General features: G+C 39.3%; 1 protein-coding gene across 10 annotated transcripts in view; it reads left to right on the top strand.

Annotated features, from left to right (window-relative positions):
* Window positions 1-7,358: 7,358 nt before the first annotated feature.
* Window positions 7,359-16,712, top strand: part of LOC147344068 (protein FRA10AC1) — a 41,279-nt gene continuing 31,925 nt past the window's right edge. For 2 of the 10 annotated variants that reach the window (XR_015155688.1, XM_086378734.1), the window contains exons 1-6: window positions 8,181-8,384; window positions 8,491-8,560; window positions 10,568-10,644; window positions 11,966-12,061; window positions 12,173-12,218; window positions 16,438-16,514. Coding sequence is in view for 8 of the 10 variants with exons in the window: in XM_086378734.1 (XP_086234860.1) it covers window positions 10,568-10,644; window positions 11,966-12,061; window positions 12,173-12,218; window positions 16,438-16,514 (296 nt within the window). In the remaining 2 variants the exon portion in view is untranslated. The other 8 variants (XR_015155687.1, XM_086378732.1, XM_086378741.1 and 5 more) reach the window with 7 other exon arrangements.

Genomic DNA, 16,712 nt, shown 5'->3' with positions numbered 1-16,712 from the left:
TGTGTTCATTTTATATTTGTACAAGAGTCATGATTTTAGCCTTTAAAAATATCTTTTTCAATTGAATTTTAAGAAAAGCAAGAACTATCAGGCATCAAAAAATGCTATCAAGAAAGTGAAAAACAACCTATATGATGGGAGAAAAAATTTTCAAATCATTTATCTGAAAAAAGATGAATATCTGGAATCTATAAAGAACTGAAACTCAACAACAACAACAACAACAAAACACCCAATTCAAAAAATAGGCAATGGACTTGAATAGACAGTTCTTCAAAGAAGATATAGAATGATGAATGCACATGATATGATGCTTGACATTATTAGTCATTAGGGAAATCAAATCAGAACTATAATAGATACCACTTCACACCTACTAAGATGGCTATAAATAAAAAAGAAAAGAAGAAGAGGGGGAAATAACAAGTGTTGGTGAGGATGTGGAGAAGGTAGGAATATTAAATGGTAGCTATTGTGGAAAACAGATGGTGATTTTTTAAAGATTAAACATAGAATTCCCATATGACCCAACAATTCTGCTCTTAGGTATGTATCAAAAGAATGCAAACAGGGACTCAAACAAATATTTGTATACCAGTGTTTATAGCATTATTATTGACAATAGCCAAAAGGTAGAAACAACCCAAGTGTCTGTCAACAGATGAATGGATAAACCAAATGTGATATAGATCAATAGATAATGATGAATATTATTAAGCCATTAAGAAGCTATAAACTGGGGCACATGAGCATGTAGATGGTCCTCTGAGCCATGGAAATGACTGATACCATAAGGAGAAAGGAACACCAAGCCCCAACCCTGCAGAAAATCAGATCCTGAGAAGATATAGAGTGAGAAAGAAAAACTGAGTGTGGTATCATGGAAACCAAGGCAGATAGCAACCTTGCTCCTGATGTCTAGCAGCTCACTGTCCAGTGACTTGGGGGCGCTTCAGTGACGGCTTAATTCTTGTCCTGTGAGAGGGCATCATCCACTAGATAGTACTTCTGTTCATAAACAACATTTTCAACAGCACACTTTATTGTCAGAAACTGTGCAAGATAACACAGGATGCACAATGACATGGTCAAACAAAAAACAAATCTGGACTTAGTTGGGAGAAACTTTTATTCAAAAATATTTTGCCAGGAGGGAAAGGGACTATTGTGATAGGGAAGGACTTGGTCTTGTTTTAATAGAGGGGCATGAACAGGGCTAGAGAGAAGCAAATGTGGGAAACTGGAGTGGAAGGGTGGCATGATCAGACATTAGATCAGAGAAAATTTACGCTGAAGCCAGTCTGTTCTCTGTGTGCTGCCTCAGACTGAGGGTGGGCCAAAGTTCAGGGGCTTGGAGGAAGGAAAGAAGCTGAACTGAAGTTTGGTTAACAAGCATCTTGATCCAATTGATCAGTGGGGGTGAGCAGTTCAACTCATCATTTATGAGACAATGGGAATTTGGAGGGTCTGTGTGTAGCTTTGTCATAGGTTAAACAGGGGGCATCTAAGCCTTATCTAAGTCATATGGGAAAGAGTGGTTCTTTGCAGCAAGCTGTTTTCCATATCATAAAAACTGGGGAATTCCTTTAATTGGCACTGTTTTCCAGGAGCAAAGGGCTCAGGTAAAATTCAGCATCGTCACTAAGCACTGGGATGTGAGTTCCATGTGCCCAGTCTGGGTGACACCTGGGGCTTCTCAGTTGGTATATATGTTTCTGTGCAGGGATGTGTAGATCACCCCTTGGTGTGACTAGGCTGTGAGCCTCCTTCCCAAAGTGTTCCAAAGGCTTTTGATTCCTTTCTTGAAGGAGTGTCCATGCATGACTTACCAAGAGCCTGTTTTATTACCAAGAGATTCATCCAAGACAGACTCAGAACCTCTGCTTCCAAACTACCACCTCCAAAATGCAGTCCTCAGGTGTATGGATTAGTCCTTGGAAATCTACATCCCATGGGCTGCATTCAGCTCACAGAAGTGCTTTGGTCCAAAGTGTGTTTGCTTTGATTTTTAAACATGAATTAGATGCCAGTGTTAAAACTCAGAATACTGAATCTAAAAATTCAGCTTGTTAACTTTTCTAGAAAAATGGATTGCCCTAGCAATTCTGGCCTACATTTCTATTTTATGCTTCCTGTACTATTGAAAAAATTCCTGACAATAAAGTGTGCCATTGAGAAAGTTCTATTTATGGATCCCAGTATTACTTGAGTGCTCTTGCTTTTTATGTGGCCCAAGTAAGGAGAGGCATGAGCCCCCCCATCTGCTGTTTACCGCTGTGTCTCAGAACCTAGTCATTTAGGTTATCTCTCTGTCTATAAGTATTTCATTTCCTACAACCAATTATCACCTTTAGTATCAGGAGAGCTAAAAGTAAAAGGGGTTTTACTTTCAGAAAATACGTTAATTAAGACATTATTTAGGAAAATTGCTTACTATTTACATCCAGTTGCCTGACAACATAATGATGATAGGGTGTATCCTTAAATACACAACAGACGTAATTTCCTGGATGTTTCGCTTGACTATACAACATGCCCTGTACACATTTAACTTGTATTCATGAATTGTGAAATCATGTGATATGTATTCTTATGAAACCCTGTACATATGTACTTAAATATAACTTTCTCCTGGTAATCTATCTCATCAATTTAGTGTTTAGGCCAGCCAGAAGAATTTACAAGGGTAGGGGTTTTCTTTCCCTCTCTATAGCCTCAGTGAGTGGGGGGATTATGTTTCCCATGACTGTAGGCCCAGTCAGCCCTTGAAGAAGGATCCAGAGTTACAGCAGCCATCAGCTTTCATTATTATAATGAGTCTCCCCACTTTGCAATTTCCTGAATGAGACCTGAAATCTTGATACCAACAGATATTATATGACAAAACATAAATCCATCAATTTTCCAGTGACATTAATATCCCTGGTCTCTGCTTCTCATCTCATTGACTTGGTAAGTGTCTCCCTATCTCTTAATCAGAAGGCTCCTTATCCACCACTACCTCGGAGAGGGGTTTTATAGACATCCTGTCTCTGTTCTTGCCTCCTGGGAGCAGGCCTAAAAATGACAATCAATTCATTTGGCTAAGCGGTATGTTGCTGTCTTTCCACTCTGCTTCCCATTGTCCATCCAGCCACAGTATTCGTGCTCCGGTTGCCTCTTCCAGGCACTTTCACAAGTGAGTGGCTGACCTTTGACTGTATTGCAAAGAGAAGTATTAGATTGGGTCTCAGTTCATGGGCTGAGTTGTACGTCGGAGGTTGCAGAGTTGCCTTCTGCCAGATCCTGGCTTATAAATGTACAGGAAGTACAGCTGACTGTGCCAAGAGTTCAAGGCCTGGGCACTCTCAGTCCTTTGGGTGCTGACTAGAGTCTTTCTCAGCACTTACAGAGCTCCCTGTCTGTCTCCATCTCTATGCCTACAGGAAATTCATCTCTGACTACACAAGCATTTATGTGGTGTGAATTCTGAGACCCCAGGAAATCCCATCTATCTACTCCCCAGCCTGTTCTGCCATGCCTGAAATCACTTTAATTGCCAAAATTTCCATTGATCAATTAAAGTTTTACAAACCTCTGAGAACAGTTAAATTTTGTAAATATAAACTCTTTATTGAAGCATAACTTGCAAACATAAAAGTACACAAGTCATAGGTAGAAATGAACCACTCGTGCAGTGAATGCCAGGGGCAGGAAACAGAATATTAATATTGCCATTTCCCCAAAAGTCCCCTCCCACTACGCCTTGTGGCTGCTTCCAGTCACCTCCTGTATGCCCAACCAGGGGAATCATTATTCTAACTTGGAACAGACAGATTACTTTTGACCTTATTTTTTGTATGAATAGGATTGTGCGATAGGTATTCTTTTGCATACACAAAGCTTCTTTTGTTCAGCATCACATGGATGAGATTCATCTATGCTGCTGCAGATAGCTGTCATTTACTTGTTTTTGTTGCTGTATAGTATTCCAAGGTGTGAATATGTTGCAATTTATTTAATTATTCTAATCCTGCTGACCGTTTGGGTTGCTTACAGTTTTTTACTTATAAGTAGTGCTGGTGCTTTCTAAGCCAGGTGCTTTGATGAATATATGTACATTTTTCTTTTGAAAGTACACTGAGGAGTGGAACATATGAGACATAGGACATATACATTTGGCATTAGTACATACTATCAAACATATTTTCCAAGGTGATTGTACCAATTTACATTCCCACAACAGCATAAAATTATTGTAGTCATACCATATCTCCATCAGTACTAGATCTGTCATCTCCAGTTAGTTACTCTCTTCAGTGTGTAATGGTGTGCATTGTTTTCTTAATTTTCATTTCTCTGATAACCAGTGAGAACGAGCACTTCATTGTATGTGCACTGGCAATTCAGGCGTCTTGAACTGTCTGTTCAAGCCTTTAGCTAGCTTTTCTATTGTTTTTTTTCCCCTTATTTTTCAAGTTCTTCATATAATTTGATAGTGTGTCTACTGCATTATATTCTCTCATTCTGTGACTTAACTTTTCACTTTTTAATAAAGTGTTTTAAATGAACAGAAGCCTATTCTTTATTTTTGTACTTTGTGGTTAGCCCTTTGTATATCTTACGTAAGAAAATCTCTCCTGCCCTAAGGAAGAGATCCTGGAATATTATGAAGAGGTTTTCCTATGTTATTTTTGAAGGCGACTAATATGTGTGGTGTGAATCAAGTTAGGAATGAGGGTGGTTTTTTTTTTTTTTACCATAGTATTAAATTTGCTCAGAACTATTTACTAAGAAGTTCATACTTAAACCTATGCCATTAATCATGATATTATATAAATGTGGATCTGTTTCTAGGCCATACTCCAGAAGCAGTTGATTGTTAAATCACAAGAATTTCCTCAGGAACTTCCCTGATGGTCCAGTGGTTAAGACTACATGCTTCCAAAGCACGGGGTGCGGATTTGATCACTGGCTTTCCTGATAGCTCAGCTGGTATAGAATACAACTGCAATGTGGGAGACCTGGGTTTGATCCCTGGCTTGAGAAGATCCCCTGAAGAAGAGAACAGCTACCCCTTCCAGTATCCTGGCCTGGAGAATTCCATGGACTGTATAGTCCATGGGGTTGCAAAGAGTTGGACACGATTGAGCGACTTTCACTTCACTTTAGGGAGCTAAGATCCCACATGCAGCCAATAAGTTAAAAAAAATAATAATTTCCTCAATAAATGCTACTTTCCTCAAGTAAAACATTTATTATATTCTTAATATGAAGTATGCATCATTCTGGGCATTTTAGCTGCCTTGTTTCAAACCTCATAACCCACTATGAGATAGGTAGTACTATTATTTACATTTTATAGGTGAGGAAATTAAGACTTAATTAAAAACTTGCCCAAGATCTCCTGGGCCTTCCTGGTGGACCAGTGGTAAAAGAATCCACCTGCCAATGCCGGAGATGCATATTTGATCCTTGAGTTGGGAAGATCCCCTGGAGAAGGAAATGGCAACCCACTCCAGTATTCTTGCCTGGGAAATCCCATGAACACAGAAGCCTGGAGGGCTACAGTCCGTGTGGTCACAAAAGAGTCGGACACGACTGAGCAACTAAACAACAGCAACAACCAAGATTTCCTAGCTAGAAAGTGACAGAAACCTGACTTGATTGTGGGTCTGGCTGACTTTGAAGTGGAGCTCTTTACTATACTCTTTCTCAAAGCAGCATTCCCACTACCCCACCCCACCGTCAGGCATTGGGAGTGGCAGGGAATAAGGGTGTGTGTGTAGGGGAGAAGGGTGATGGAGTGGAGTGGGGACCAACTTCCCTCACCCCCACCACATACCTATTGTAGTATTTTTTGCTTTGAGTTATACAACATTGGTGTCCATATAAATTTTCATATTCATTAAAACAGTATATTTTATAGATTGGAAACCATAGGTTCATGCCATTTACCAGGCACTTCATATTGATAGACTATTTTGTTGTTATTTTTCTATATACTCTTTCTTTGTTACTATTCATCCTTGGAGAGTAAGGAGTGACTTTTACATATTTGTAACCCTGATGACTAGGACAGTGCTCTGTCCAAAGCAGACACATGATAAATATTTGTTGTTTTTTCAGTTGTTGAGTTGTAATTGCTAACTTGAGATTTCCTGATCAGGTAGGTTGTCTCTCCTCTATTAGTTGGTTTTGGTTCATATTATGTGATCTATCCCTAACATACATTTTCTATTTTCTCTCTTTCAATAACTGCTGCCTCAAACAGAGAAATGCAAATCTTTGGCTGAATGATCTGGTAACAACAGATCTGAAATTCTTCAAATGTTAGAACCAGAAGCTATTTCTCATGCAATTAGTGAGTTAAAAAAGAGAGAGAGAAAGACAGATTTTGATAGAGAGAGACAGAGAAAACCGGGTCTTGTAGAGAAATAAGTATTCCCAGTTGTAGCCTCTCACCAGGCCTGTGGCTCTGAGTTTTGTGCTTTTATTTTTTAGGTGCAAAATGGGGCTAATAATACTGCATGCAGCACAGGTTGTTGTAAGAGTAAAATGAAGCAACAGACAAAAAAACACTAAGAATGGTAGAAAATGCTATTAAAGATCAAATATTGGTAGAAAGTAAATTGAATACCAGGTAGTGCTAGGGGTAAAAAACCTACCTGCCAATGCAGGAGACATAAGAAATGTGGGTTCCATCCCTGGGTCTGGAAGATCTCCTGGAGGAGGGCATGCAACCCACTCCAGTATTCTTGCCTGTAGAAGCCCATAGACAGAGGAGCCTGGGGCGCTTCAGTCCATAGGGTTGCACAGAGACCAACTCGACTGAAGCAACTTAGCAAGCACACACAGATGTGTTTGGTTTTATCAATAATAAATAAAAGAACTGAGTAGATACTTCAGATATTTACTAAAAAAGGAACTTATTGACAAAATAATTCAATATGGTTTAATGTTAAATCATGAATCTTCCTCTTGTTTTAAATATTTTAAACTTTATTTTTAATTGGAGGATAATTGCTTTACAACGTCTACTGGTTTCTGCCGTACCGCTTTAAATATTTTAATAAACGTTTTATTGAAGTTTAATCCGATTGAATTTTGAAATTGAATTTACAATAATTTAACTTACAGATTTTTAAGATCATATTCATTGCATGTGTAAAGCAGGATGAATCTGTAATTTACTGTCAGGGATAGATGTGGCTTGAACGGATAGATATTGTTATCTACCATTTAGTTCAAAAGATGTAAAGTGGTGAGTGTTATGTGCTAAGGTTTTTGCTATAATGAGCCCCTCGTGAAAGTCAGTGGCATGCCAGTTCAGTTTTCAACAAATACCTAATTAACGCGCGTAATTTCCAAGGAACCGTGTTGGGTACCAAGGAGGAAGCACAGATGAATAGCATGAGCCGGAGCGGGGATAAGACACGAACCCAGTAACTAAGCTGCAAAAACAGAATGGGGCATCATAATTTAGAAAAGGTAAAACACAGGGAAAACACGGCAGAGCTTAAAATGTTTCCCGTCTGCATTTTTTCTTTTCTTTCTTTTTAAAGTAACTATTTAGATCCCCTTTCACCTGTGCCAAGTCACTTGTCTGCAGAGAATTTGCGAGCCTGTGAAATCGGCCCTACCCACTCTTTCTTCTTTCTCTCCTGGCATATTCGATGAGCTCCTCTGCCATCAGGACTACATTTGGAATGGCATCTACTGTGTGGGTGGTGAAGCGATGAAAAGCTATTTTTGTTCTAATTATGAGAACCGTTTTGGGGCGGGGGGGGGGGGGGGTGGCGGAGAAGGCAGATCGGAGACTGAGACGCTCAGCGAGGGTGCTGAGAGGAGGCGTTACTAAGGTTACTAGAAAGAGGACGGCAAGTGATATTCAGGAAGAGTTTTTTTTCCTACAAGGAAACAAATTTTCAAACGAGGGGCGTGGGCTTAGTGTGAGCAGTGCCACGCGATATTAGATGCTGGGCTCCCGAGAGGAAAATGAAAGAAAGCCCAGGAGAAAAAAAAAAAAAAACGATTTCTGCCACTTCGGGGAAGCCGGAAGCCTCTGCCTTCCCTCCCGGCCCTGTTCTTCCAGTCCCTTTGTTTCCCGGGGCTGTTCTAGCTGTAGCACAAGGTCTGCGCGCCGGGTACGGTGTCATTTAAGTGAAACACGCAGCCTAGCCGAGCCGGAAGCAGTGACCAGTCGGGACCCGTAGGGAGAGGCGGGGAGCGGTGGTGGTGGTGGCGCTAACTGTGGTGGCTATTGTGGAGAGGCTTCAAGCAGGGGCGACGGGGCTGGTGCTGCAGCGGCTCGCTCAGGCCGTCGGTTGTCGCTGCAGACGTGGGCAAAAGAGGGAACGACGACTCAGCGAGCGCACTTGGCAGAGCAGGGAGGAGGGGAAGGGGTGTGTGAGGCGGGCCTTGAGTGTATTTGGGGTCGGGGAGAAGGACCTCGAAACTTGTTCCTCCTATGCTACTAGTTGATTGTTGTTTTCTTTTCTTTAATGGCAGATTTTGGAAACACCCCGCGTCTCCCTTCTCGAATTTCTCTCGGTTCTTGTCAGTTGATTCGTAGCCTAAAGTGAGTGAGCTTTTTAATGCAGTCAATGAATTCAGATGAGTGTGCGATGGATGAAAATAAAAGACGAGACGGGGTGCAAGGGTAGGAGGGTGTGGGAACAAGGTGATGACGGCAAGAGTAATTAACATTAATAGGGTTTTACTGTACCTGACACTGTTCTAAAACTCGTTATATATGGTAGCTCATTTATTGACTAACCCCTGTGAGACTGGTACTTTTACTAGCCTCACTTTATATAGGAGGAAACAGGCTCCCAGAGGTTAAGGAGCATGCTCAAAGAAAGCTATGAAAAGTGCAGAGACAGGATTTGCGTTCTGGCAGGCTGACCCTAGAACTTACCTCTAAACTCCGGACAATATTTCTCCCCTATCAGGGTGTGAAGAAAGTGAGGCCGTAAGGAGTGAGAGGCTGGTAAGGTTTGAATCTTTGTGATAGAACAGCTGAAGCAAGTAGTTTACATGATAAAAGGTGTGTGAGATCCAGATGTGTCTTATATGTAAGCAAGAGTAAAGTGGAAGCTGTCCTAAACCATCTCAACCTTGGCTAGGGTCTTCCTCTAGAGTTCTGTGGGACAGGGAAGAGAAATATACACCCATACACTTAAGTTTGGAAATGGAATAATAAAGATCACACTCAAAGGATTTAAAGATTGTTTGATGCAGCCACCTTATTTAGCAGATGAAGCCCAAAGAGACGAAGTAATTTATACAAGGAAGCCATGACTAGAAACATATTTTTTGTCTTGGATCTAGTGCGATGAAGATTAGGAAGTTCTTTCCTTTTTCTACTGTACTTGCTGTAGTGAATACTAGAATTTTTAAAATTTGACATATCATTTGATCTGGACTGGTTCCTCATATTTGTATGAATTGGTATTTATGACAAATAGTCAAATAATCCTTTCCTCCTCTGTTAATTTACATTCCAAATTCAATGTAATGCTGAAACCAGGAGCTGCTTCTAACATATCTGAGTGACAATTGAGATCTTTTAGTATTCCTAAGAATTTTTATTTAAAAATGAATAGAAACAAAAGAAAATTGTCTAGAGCAAAGGACAAGGTGGTTTACCTGGAAGAAACTAGGTTTAAAAGAAAAAGGAACTCATGAAAGTAGTTGGGGAATTTTTTTATCAATTGTTTATGTGCTATTCACAAATCCAGTAAGTCTAATATGGCATCCCATTCCAGTACTTTTGCCTAGGAAATCCCATGGACGGAGGAGCCTGGTAGGCTGCAGTCCATGGGGTCGCTAGAGTTGGACACGACTGAGCGACTTCACTTTCACTTTTCACTTTCATGCATTGGAGAAGGAAATGGCAACCCACTCCAGTGTTCTTGCCTGGAGAATCCCGGGAACGAGAAGCCTGGTGGGCTGCCGTCTATGGGGTTGCACAGAGTCAGACACGACTGAAGCTACTTAGCAGCAGCAGCAGTAATCAAAATGTTAGCATATTCCAGACAGGCAGTTTGTAACAGTTGAGATCATAGGCTTAAGAATCGAGTAGATCGCCTTAGCCATGCCATGTATTTCCTCCGTATAATTGATTTGCTTAACTTTGTCCTTGATTTCCTCATCTATAAAATGGAGGTTATAGTTCCTAACTTGCAGAATTAGAAGCGGTGTTTGTAAAGAAACTAATATAATGTCTGGAACAAAGTTGATGATAAATACACAGCAACTGTTACTCTGAATCAAATAGAAGTAACACATTGCTGAACCTTGTATGTCCTGACTTGGCAGCTTCTAGACCTGGTTTTAAAGGGCAAGGTAAAAGAGTAGTTTCCCTTGTTGGTATTAAGGTGGAAAATATTGATTCATTTTCTAAAGGGTAAGTCTGTTATTTCAAAGTGAATGAGAGTTTTAGATGGCTAGATAGCCCCTGGTATACCTACCACAGTCCTTTATAACTATTGTGGCTTTTAAGGATAACTTGTATTTGAACTTTTCTGTTTCCAAAACTATGTATAACTTAGGTTCTAAGTAAACTGACTGTACTTCTTTATAGATGCATGGTCACGGAGGATATGACTCTGATTTTAGTGATGATGAACACTGTGGAGAATCTAGCAAAAGGAAGAAAAGGTAAGTAATTTTTTATTGATCTCTATTGCCAGTCCTTTCTAGATTGAGATGAGATATAAATAAATACTATTCAAAGTTTTTGGATTGTGTTTACATGTGAAGACAACAATGCTCTCTACTGAGTGAATTTTTATTCATTAAACTATAATGAATTGACTGTAGAATTTGAGAACAGTTGTGTGAAAGATAAAGTAATATTTATGTTGTGAAGGGATTTGTGGAAAGGGAAACAAAGGAAATCATTTGAAGCTTTTAAATTTCTCTATTGCGTGTACTTTTCATTCGACTGTCAAGGACTCTACTTGTGACTGTCATAGCTAAGAAGGCACTGGGTTGGTTGGTGGTCCCTTTTTCAGTACTTGACTTCAAAATGAGGTTAGTGTGGAGGATGAGATTGTGATGCAGTGCGATTCTTAAGATTCGGTGAATGAGCAGACTAAGTGGCCAGAAGCAGGACTCCATGGAAGTTTTTATTGAATGAAAGGGATAAAAACTGGTAGCAGATAAAGCCTGAGCCTTAAAAGGAGGCTATGTCTTGGTGGAGTAGCTGTGTTTAGGGGTATTGTGTTCAGCTTTCAGTGCTTAATGGATAATAATTTTATCTGTTAACTTAGGAGTGGTTGACTGATTCGTGTTAACGAAACTTAACAAAATTGGTTTATTATTTCACACTCAAGCAATATAGTAAGCGACTAATTGGGACTGGACACTCTTGTTGGGTACTCAGTCTTTGTGGATAACCAAAAGAATAGAAATAATTATGTAATAAATTATATTTTTATGTAATGAAAATGCTTTGCATTTTCAAAATTTTTCATTGAGAAATATTGTTTTGTTAGAATAGAATTTGAGCAAATTAATTGGATAGTCTTGTATACTCTAGGAGTATACCTGTTTATCTAACTAGAGCTGAACACCTATAATGTATATCATCTGTAATCAGCCCTTCTTTTTTCATGTTATCAATTATTGAAAGCTTTATTATCTCTACTTTGCAAACAAGGAAATTGTGGCACACAAAGATTTAAGTAATTTAAGATAGTAAATGACAGAGCCAAAATTTGAACCAAGGACCCTAGATGGTATGGCAGCAGAGCACATGCATTTGTTAGTCTGGTCTTCTCCATTTTAGAGGTATTAAATATTTAAGTTAAGATATTAATTAAAGTGTTGAAGACATAAAATGTCTCATTAAAGATCAATGAATCTTTAATAAGAGTTGAATTCTTTAAAACATGTTCCAATTAAGAAAATAATAAAGAAACAGGAAACACCCTTTGCAAAGAATGAACTCTTCTAATAATTTTTCTTAACAAACCAGGACAGTTGAAGATGATTTACTACTCAAAAAGCCATTTCAGAAAGAAAAACATGGAAAGGTGGTTCATAAACAAGTTGCAGCAGAATTGCTGGATAGGTACGATACTTCAAATTAAATTACTTTTTTTTTCTTTGTTTAAGATGTTGGTTGTTTGATTATATTGATTAAATACAGACATTTGAATTTGTTTAAAATTTTTCCTAACAGGGAAGAAGCAAAAAATAGAAGGTTTCATCTCATAGCTATGGATGCTGTATCCTTTTTATATTCCTGGGTTTTATGACGAATACAGTTTTTAAAGTCTGCTGCTTTCCAGGTGGCTCAGATGGTAAAGAATCTGCCTGCAATGTAGGAGAGACCTGGGTTCGATCTCTGGGTCAGGAAGATCCTCTGGACAAGGAAATGGCTACACACTCCAATATTCTTGCCTGGAGAATCTCTTGGATAGAGAAGCCTCGTGGGCTACAGCCCACAGGGTTGCAAAGAGTTAGACACGACTAAGCAACTAATACTTTCAGTTCAGTTCAGTCGCTCAGTCGGGTCCGACTCTTTGCGACCCCATGAATCGCAGCACACCAGGCCTCCCTGTCCATCACCATCTCCCAGAGTCCACTCAAATTCATGTCCATCAAGTTGGTGATGCCATCCAGCCATCTCATCCTCCGTTGTCCCCCTTCTCCTCCTGCCCCCAATCCCTCCCAGCATCAGAGTCTTTTCCAGTCAGTCAACTCTTCACGTGAGGTGGCCAAAGTACTGGAGTTTCAGCTTTAGCATCATTCCTTCCAAAGAACACCCAGAGCTGATCTCCTTTAGAATGGACTGGTTGGATCTCCTTGCAGTCCAAGGGACTCTCAAGAGTCTTTTCCAACACCACAGTTGTAAAGCATCAATTCTTTGGTGCTCAGCTTTCTTCACAGTCCAACTCTCGCATCCATACATGACCACAGGAAAAACCATAGCCTTGACTAGACGGACCTTTGTTGCCAAATAATGTCTCTGCTTTTGAATATGCTATCTAGGTTGGTCATAACTTTTCTTCCAAGGAGTAAGCATCTTTTAATTTCATGGCTGCAGTCACCATCTGCAGTGATTTTGGAGCCCAAAAAGATAAAGTCTGACACTGTTTCCACTGTTTCCCCATCTATTTGCCATGAAGTGATGGGACCAGATGCCATGATCTTCGTTTTCTGAATGTTGAGCTTTAAGCCAACTTCTTCACTCTCCACTTTCACTTTCATCAAGAGGCTCTTTAGTTCTTCACTTTCTGCCATAAGGGTGGTATCACCTGCATATCTGAGGTTATTGATATTTCTCCTGGCAATCTTGATTCCAGCTTGTGCTTCCTCCAGCCCAGCATTTCTCGTGATGTACTCTGCATAGAAGTTAAATAAGCAGGGTGACAATATACAGCCTTGACATACTCCTTTTCCTATTTGGAACCAGTCTGTTGTTCCATGTCCAGTTCTAACTGTTGCTTCCTGTCCTGCATACAGGTTTCTCAAGAGGCAGGTCAGGTGGTCTGGTCTTCCCATCTCTTTCAGAATTATACTCTACTTACTTCATAAAATCTTGTGAAGTTAGATGTAAATTTTATAAGTGTTTATTGATGTGGAATTTTGCCTTTTATACTTTTGAATACAGTTCTCTTTTTACTAATATGTAAGAAAGATTTAGAAACAAAAAATAATAAAATGTATTACTAATTTCCTATAAATAGGTTTACAAAGTCCTTGAATTTGCATATATTTTTCCAACCTGTTTTTGCCAAGCTATCGACGTTTCTCATTTTTATACTATTGTCTTTAGTCTCATCTTAACTCTTATTCTTTTCTTACCTGGTTCTTAGCTCTTTAAGTTCTTCTAAAACTGATATTTAATAATAGATCTGTTTGTGAACTATCTCAGGCCTGTTGTGGCTTCAAGTTTCAGGCATAACTTAGGGCTGTCTTTAAGCTATACCTTGTTTCCCTCTTATAGCTATGTCTTAGCCTAACTTTTTGGTAAGACTGTGGGCTTAATTACACTAGCTGCTACCACTAGACATCCATATTACCTTTGGAAGTATTGGAGAATAAAAATATTTTGGGATATTTATAACTATTGTCAGGACACAGAGAAGGAGACGGTGGCAATTAGATATACTTGCTATTCTGTAGATACCAGTTTCACTTGATTTTTCCTGATCATTTATAGAAGTTCTTGTCACCAATTTATTTATTCCACTTATCTCCTAACCCAGTAAGTTAGCTTTCCCATGGATGTCATCTGCCCCTTGTTCCTTTACCTTTCAACATCTGTGCCTTCTATTACACACCATTCAGTTGGAGGTGTTGGGGCATCTAGTTACTGTCTGATGGGGTGAAAGTCCAGATACCCTTTTCTGGAGTAGGTGGAGGTTGGGGTCATACATTTTCTGAAATGTTTGGCTAGAGTAGAGTAGTTATTGCCTACAAATTATCTTGTTAGGCTGTCTCTCTCCTGGTTATTTTGTTAGAGGGAGCAGCCTTTTGTTGAATTTTTTTTTTTTTTTTTTGGTATCTCCATGTTGCCAGCTTCTTTGCCTCCAAGTCTAGGATTTACTAAGACAAAAGAAAACCTGGGGAACTCACTACCATGTCATACCATGAATCCTGAGGTTCTTAGCTGGTCTGCCTTCTCTTTACTTTTCAGAGTCTTCTTATGTTTGTTTTATATATAATTTCCAAGGTATTTAGTTCTTAGTGAGAGGAACAGGAAGAAGTGCAATTGACCCTTGAACAACAGAGGGTTTAAACTGTGTGGGTCCCCTTATATAAGGATTTTTGTTTTACTATTTTACTTGTGTAAGTAAGGGTATTTATTTTACTGTGATACTAACGATCTGCACTTAGTTAAATCTGCAAATGCAGAAGGCTAGCTGTATGTTATATGCAGATTTTGGACCTAGCAGAGGTAGGTACCTCTGTTTAAGGTCCTATTTAAGGGTTAACTGTACATCTTTGCTCCATCTTCCTGGAAGCAAAGTCCCACCTACCACTTGTTCTTGTAAATAAAAGTTTTTTGGAACACAGCTATGTTCATTCATTTAGATGTTATCTGTGCTTACTTTCATGCTAAAATGGCAGAGCTGAGTAGTTTGACAGAGACCATATGGCCTGCATATTTTACTAGTTACAGAAAAAGTTTGCTGACCTGAGTCCTGAATGATTTAGTGACTCGCCAGTGTCACATGACCAGTTAGTGATAAACTGAGAATTAGAACCCAGATCTCTGGGTATCTAGTTTTTCTTATTTTCTTTTCTGAGGTGTTAATTGCTTTGTTTCCCATTTTGGAATTATGTTTTGATTCGCTACTCTATTAGTACACACTGTGATCAATTAAATCACTGTTTATCTTTAGTATAATAGGGTGTGAAAGTGAAAATGTTAGTCACTCAGTCACTCACTCACCCTATTCTTTTGTGACCCCATGGACTGTAGCCTGCCAGGACCCTCTGTCCGTGGAACTTCCTGGACAAGAATACTGGAATGAGTTGCCATTTCCTCCTCCAGAGGATCTTCCTGATCCAGGGATGGAACCCACGTCTCCTGCAATACAGGCAGATTCTTTACTGCTGAGCTGCTAGGGAAGTAAACATAAGAGGATATGGTCACAGACAGTATAATGTCAGTTCTGTTGTGTGTGTTCAGCTCTAGAGAGAATACCATTGAGCTTTTTAAAACAAGAAGTAAAATGCTCATATATCTTGTTATATTGCCTTGAAAATAAATATGACTGCAGCTTATTGAATATTAAAAGAGAACAGAAAAAATAACATCTAATTTCTTATATTCTTTTTGAAAGCCTCAGGACTTAATATTATAAAAGTTATATCTTCTATTTTGGAATCTTTATTGTTACCAAAATAGCTGAATTATATTTTATAATAATGGAAGTTAAATTCTCCTTGCCTTTAACTTTAGAAACTATAATTTATTTTTCATATCATGATGATTAAAATGAATGGTGGTGTGAGGCTGTATGCAGTTCCCAATAGAATAGGAAACTGTCCTTCTCCGCATAGTTATTGCCTGAAAACATTCAAAGCAATATAAAGAGTATTTGATAGAAAGTGAAAGTCCCTCTACTCTAGTGTTCACTCTTAGCAGTTTAAAATTTACCCTTTTAGATTTTTTATTTATAACCATCTATTTTATTTATAACCATCTAGCCTACCAGGCTCCTCCCTCCATGGGATTCTCCAGGCAAGAAGGAGTGGGTTGCCACTTCCTTCTCCAGTGGATCTTCCCAACCCAGGGATCGAACCCTGGTCTCCCGCATTGCAGGCAGACGCTTTAACCTCTGAGCCACCAGGGAAGCCCATAACCATGTATAGTATTCGCATATTTTAAAAAAACTAAGCGGACTCATGCTTTTTCCCCCTACTCACTAATATGTCATTGACACAGGACTACTCTTGAGCAAATAAAATCCTTAATTTTTTGCATTTCAGTATCAAAGGCATACAAAGTTTGTAAATGACTATATTTTATATTATGGTGGCAAAAAAGAAGACTTCAGACGATTGGGGTAAGTGTCATGAAGTGTATTTTACAATGGGAGATGGGTATGAAGACTCACAGCTACTGTGTCTTCTCATTTTCTCCTGCTTTCCATTTTGGTTTTGTTGTTATATCATCACTGGAGAGGCCATACGTAGCTTCTAGCCAGCCAGCTCATTGAGAACTAATTTCTCTGGCAACAGGCCTTGGGCCAGATCTGGCCTGC

The sequence above is a fragment of the Bos grunniens genome, chromosome 26 (genome assembly GCF_055505025.1).
Source record: "Bos grunniens cultivar Pamir isolate PY7600 chromosome 26, Bosgru_T2T1.0, whole genome shotgun sequence".
NCBI classification, from domain to species: domain Eukaryota; kingdom Metazoa; phylum Chordata; class Mammalia; order Artiodactyla; family Bovidae; genus Bos; species Bos grunniens.
The sequence above is the reverse complement of the archived record's forward strand: the minus strand, read 5'-3'. Positions and strand labels throughout refer to the sequence as shown.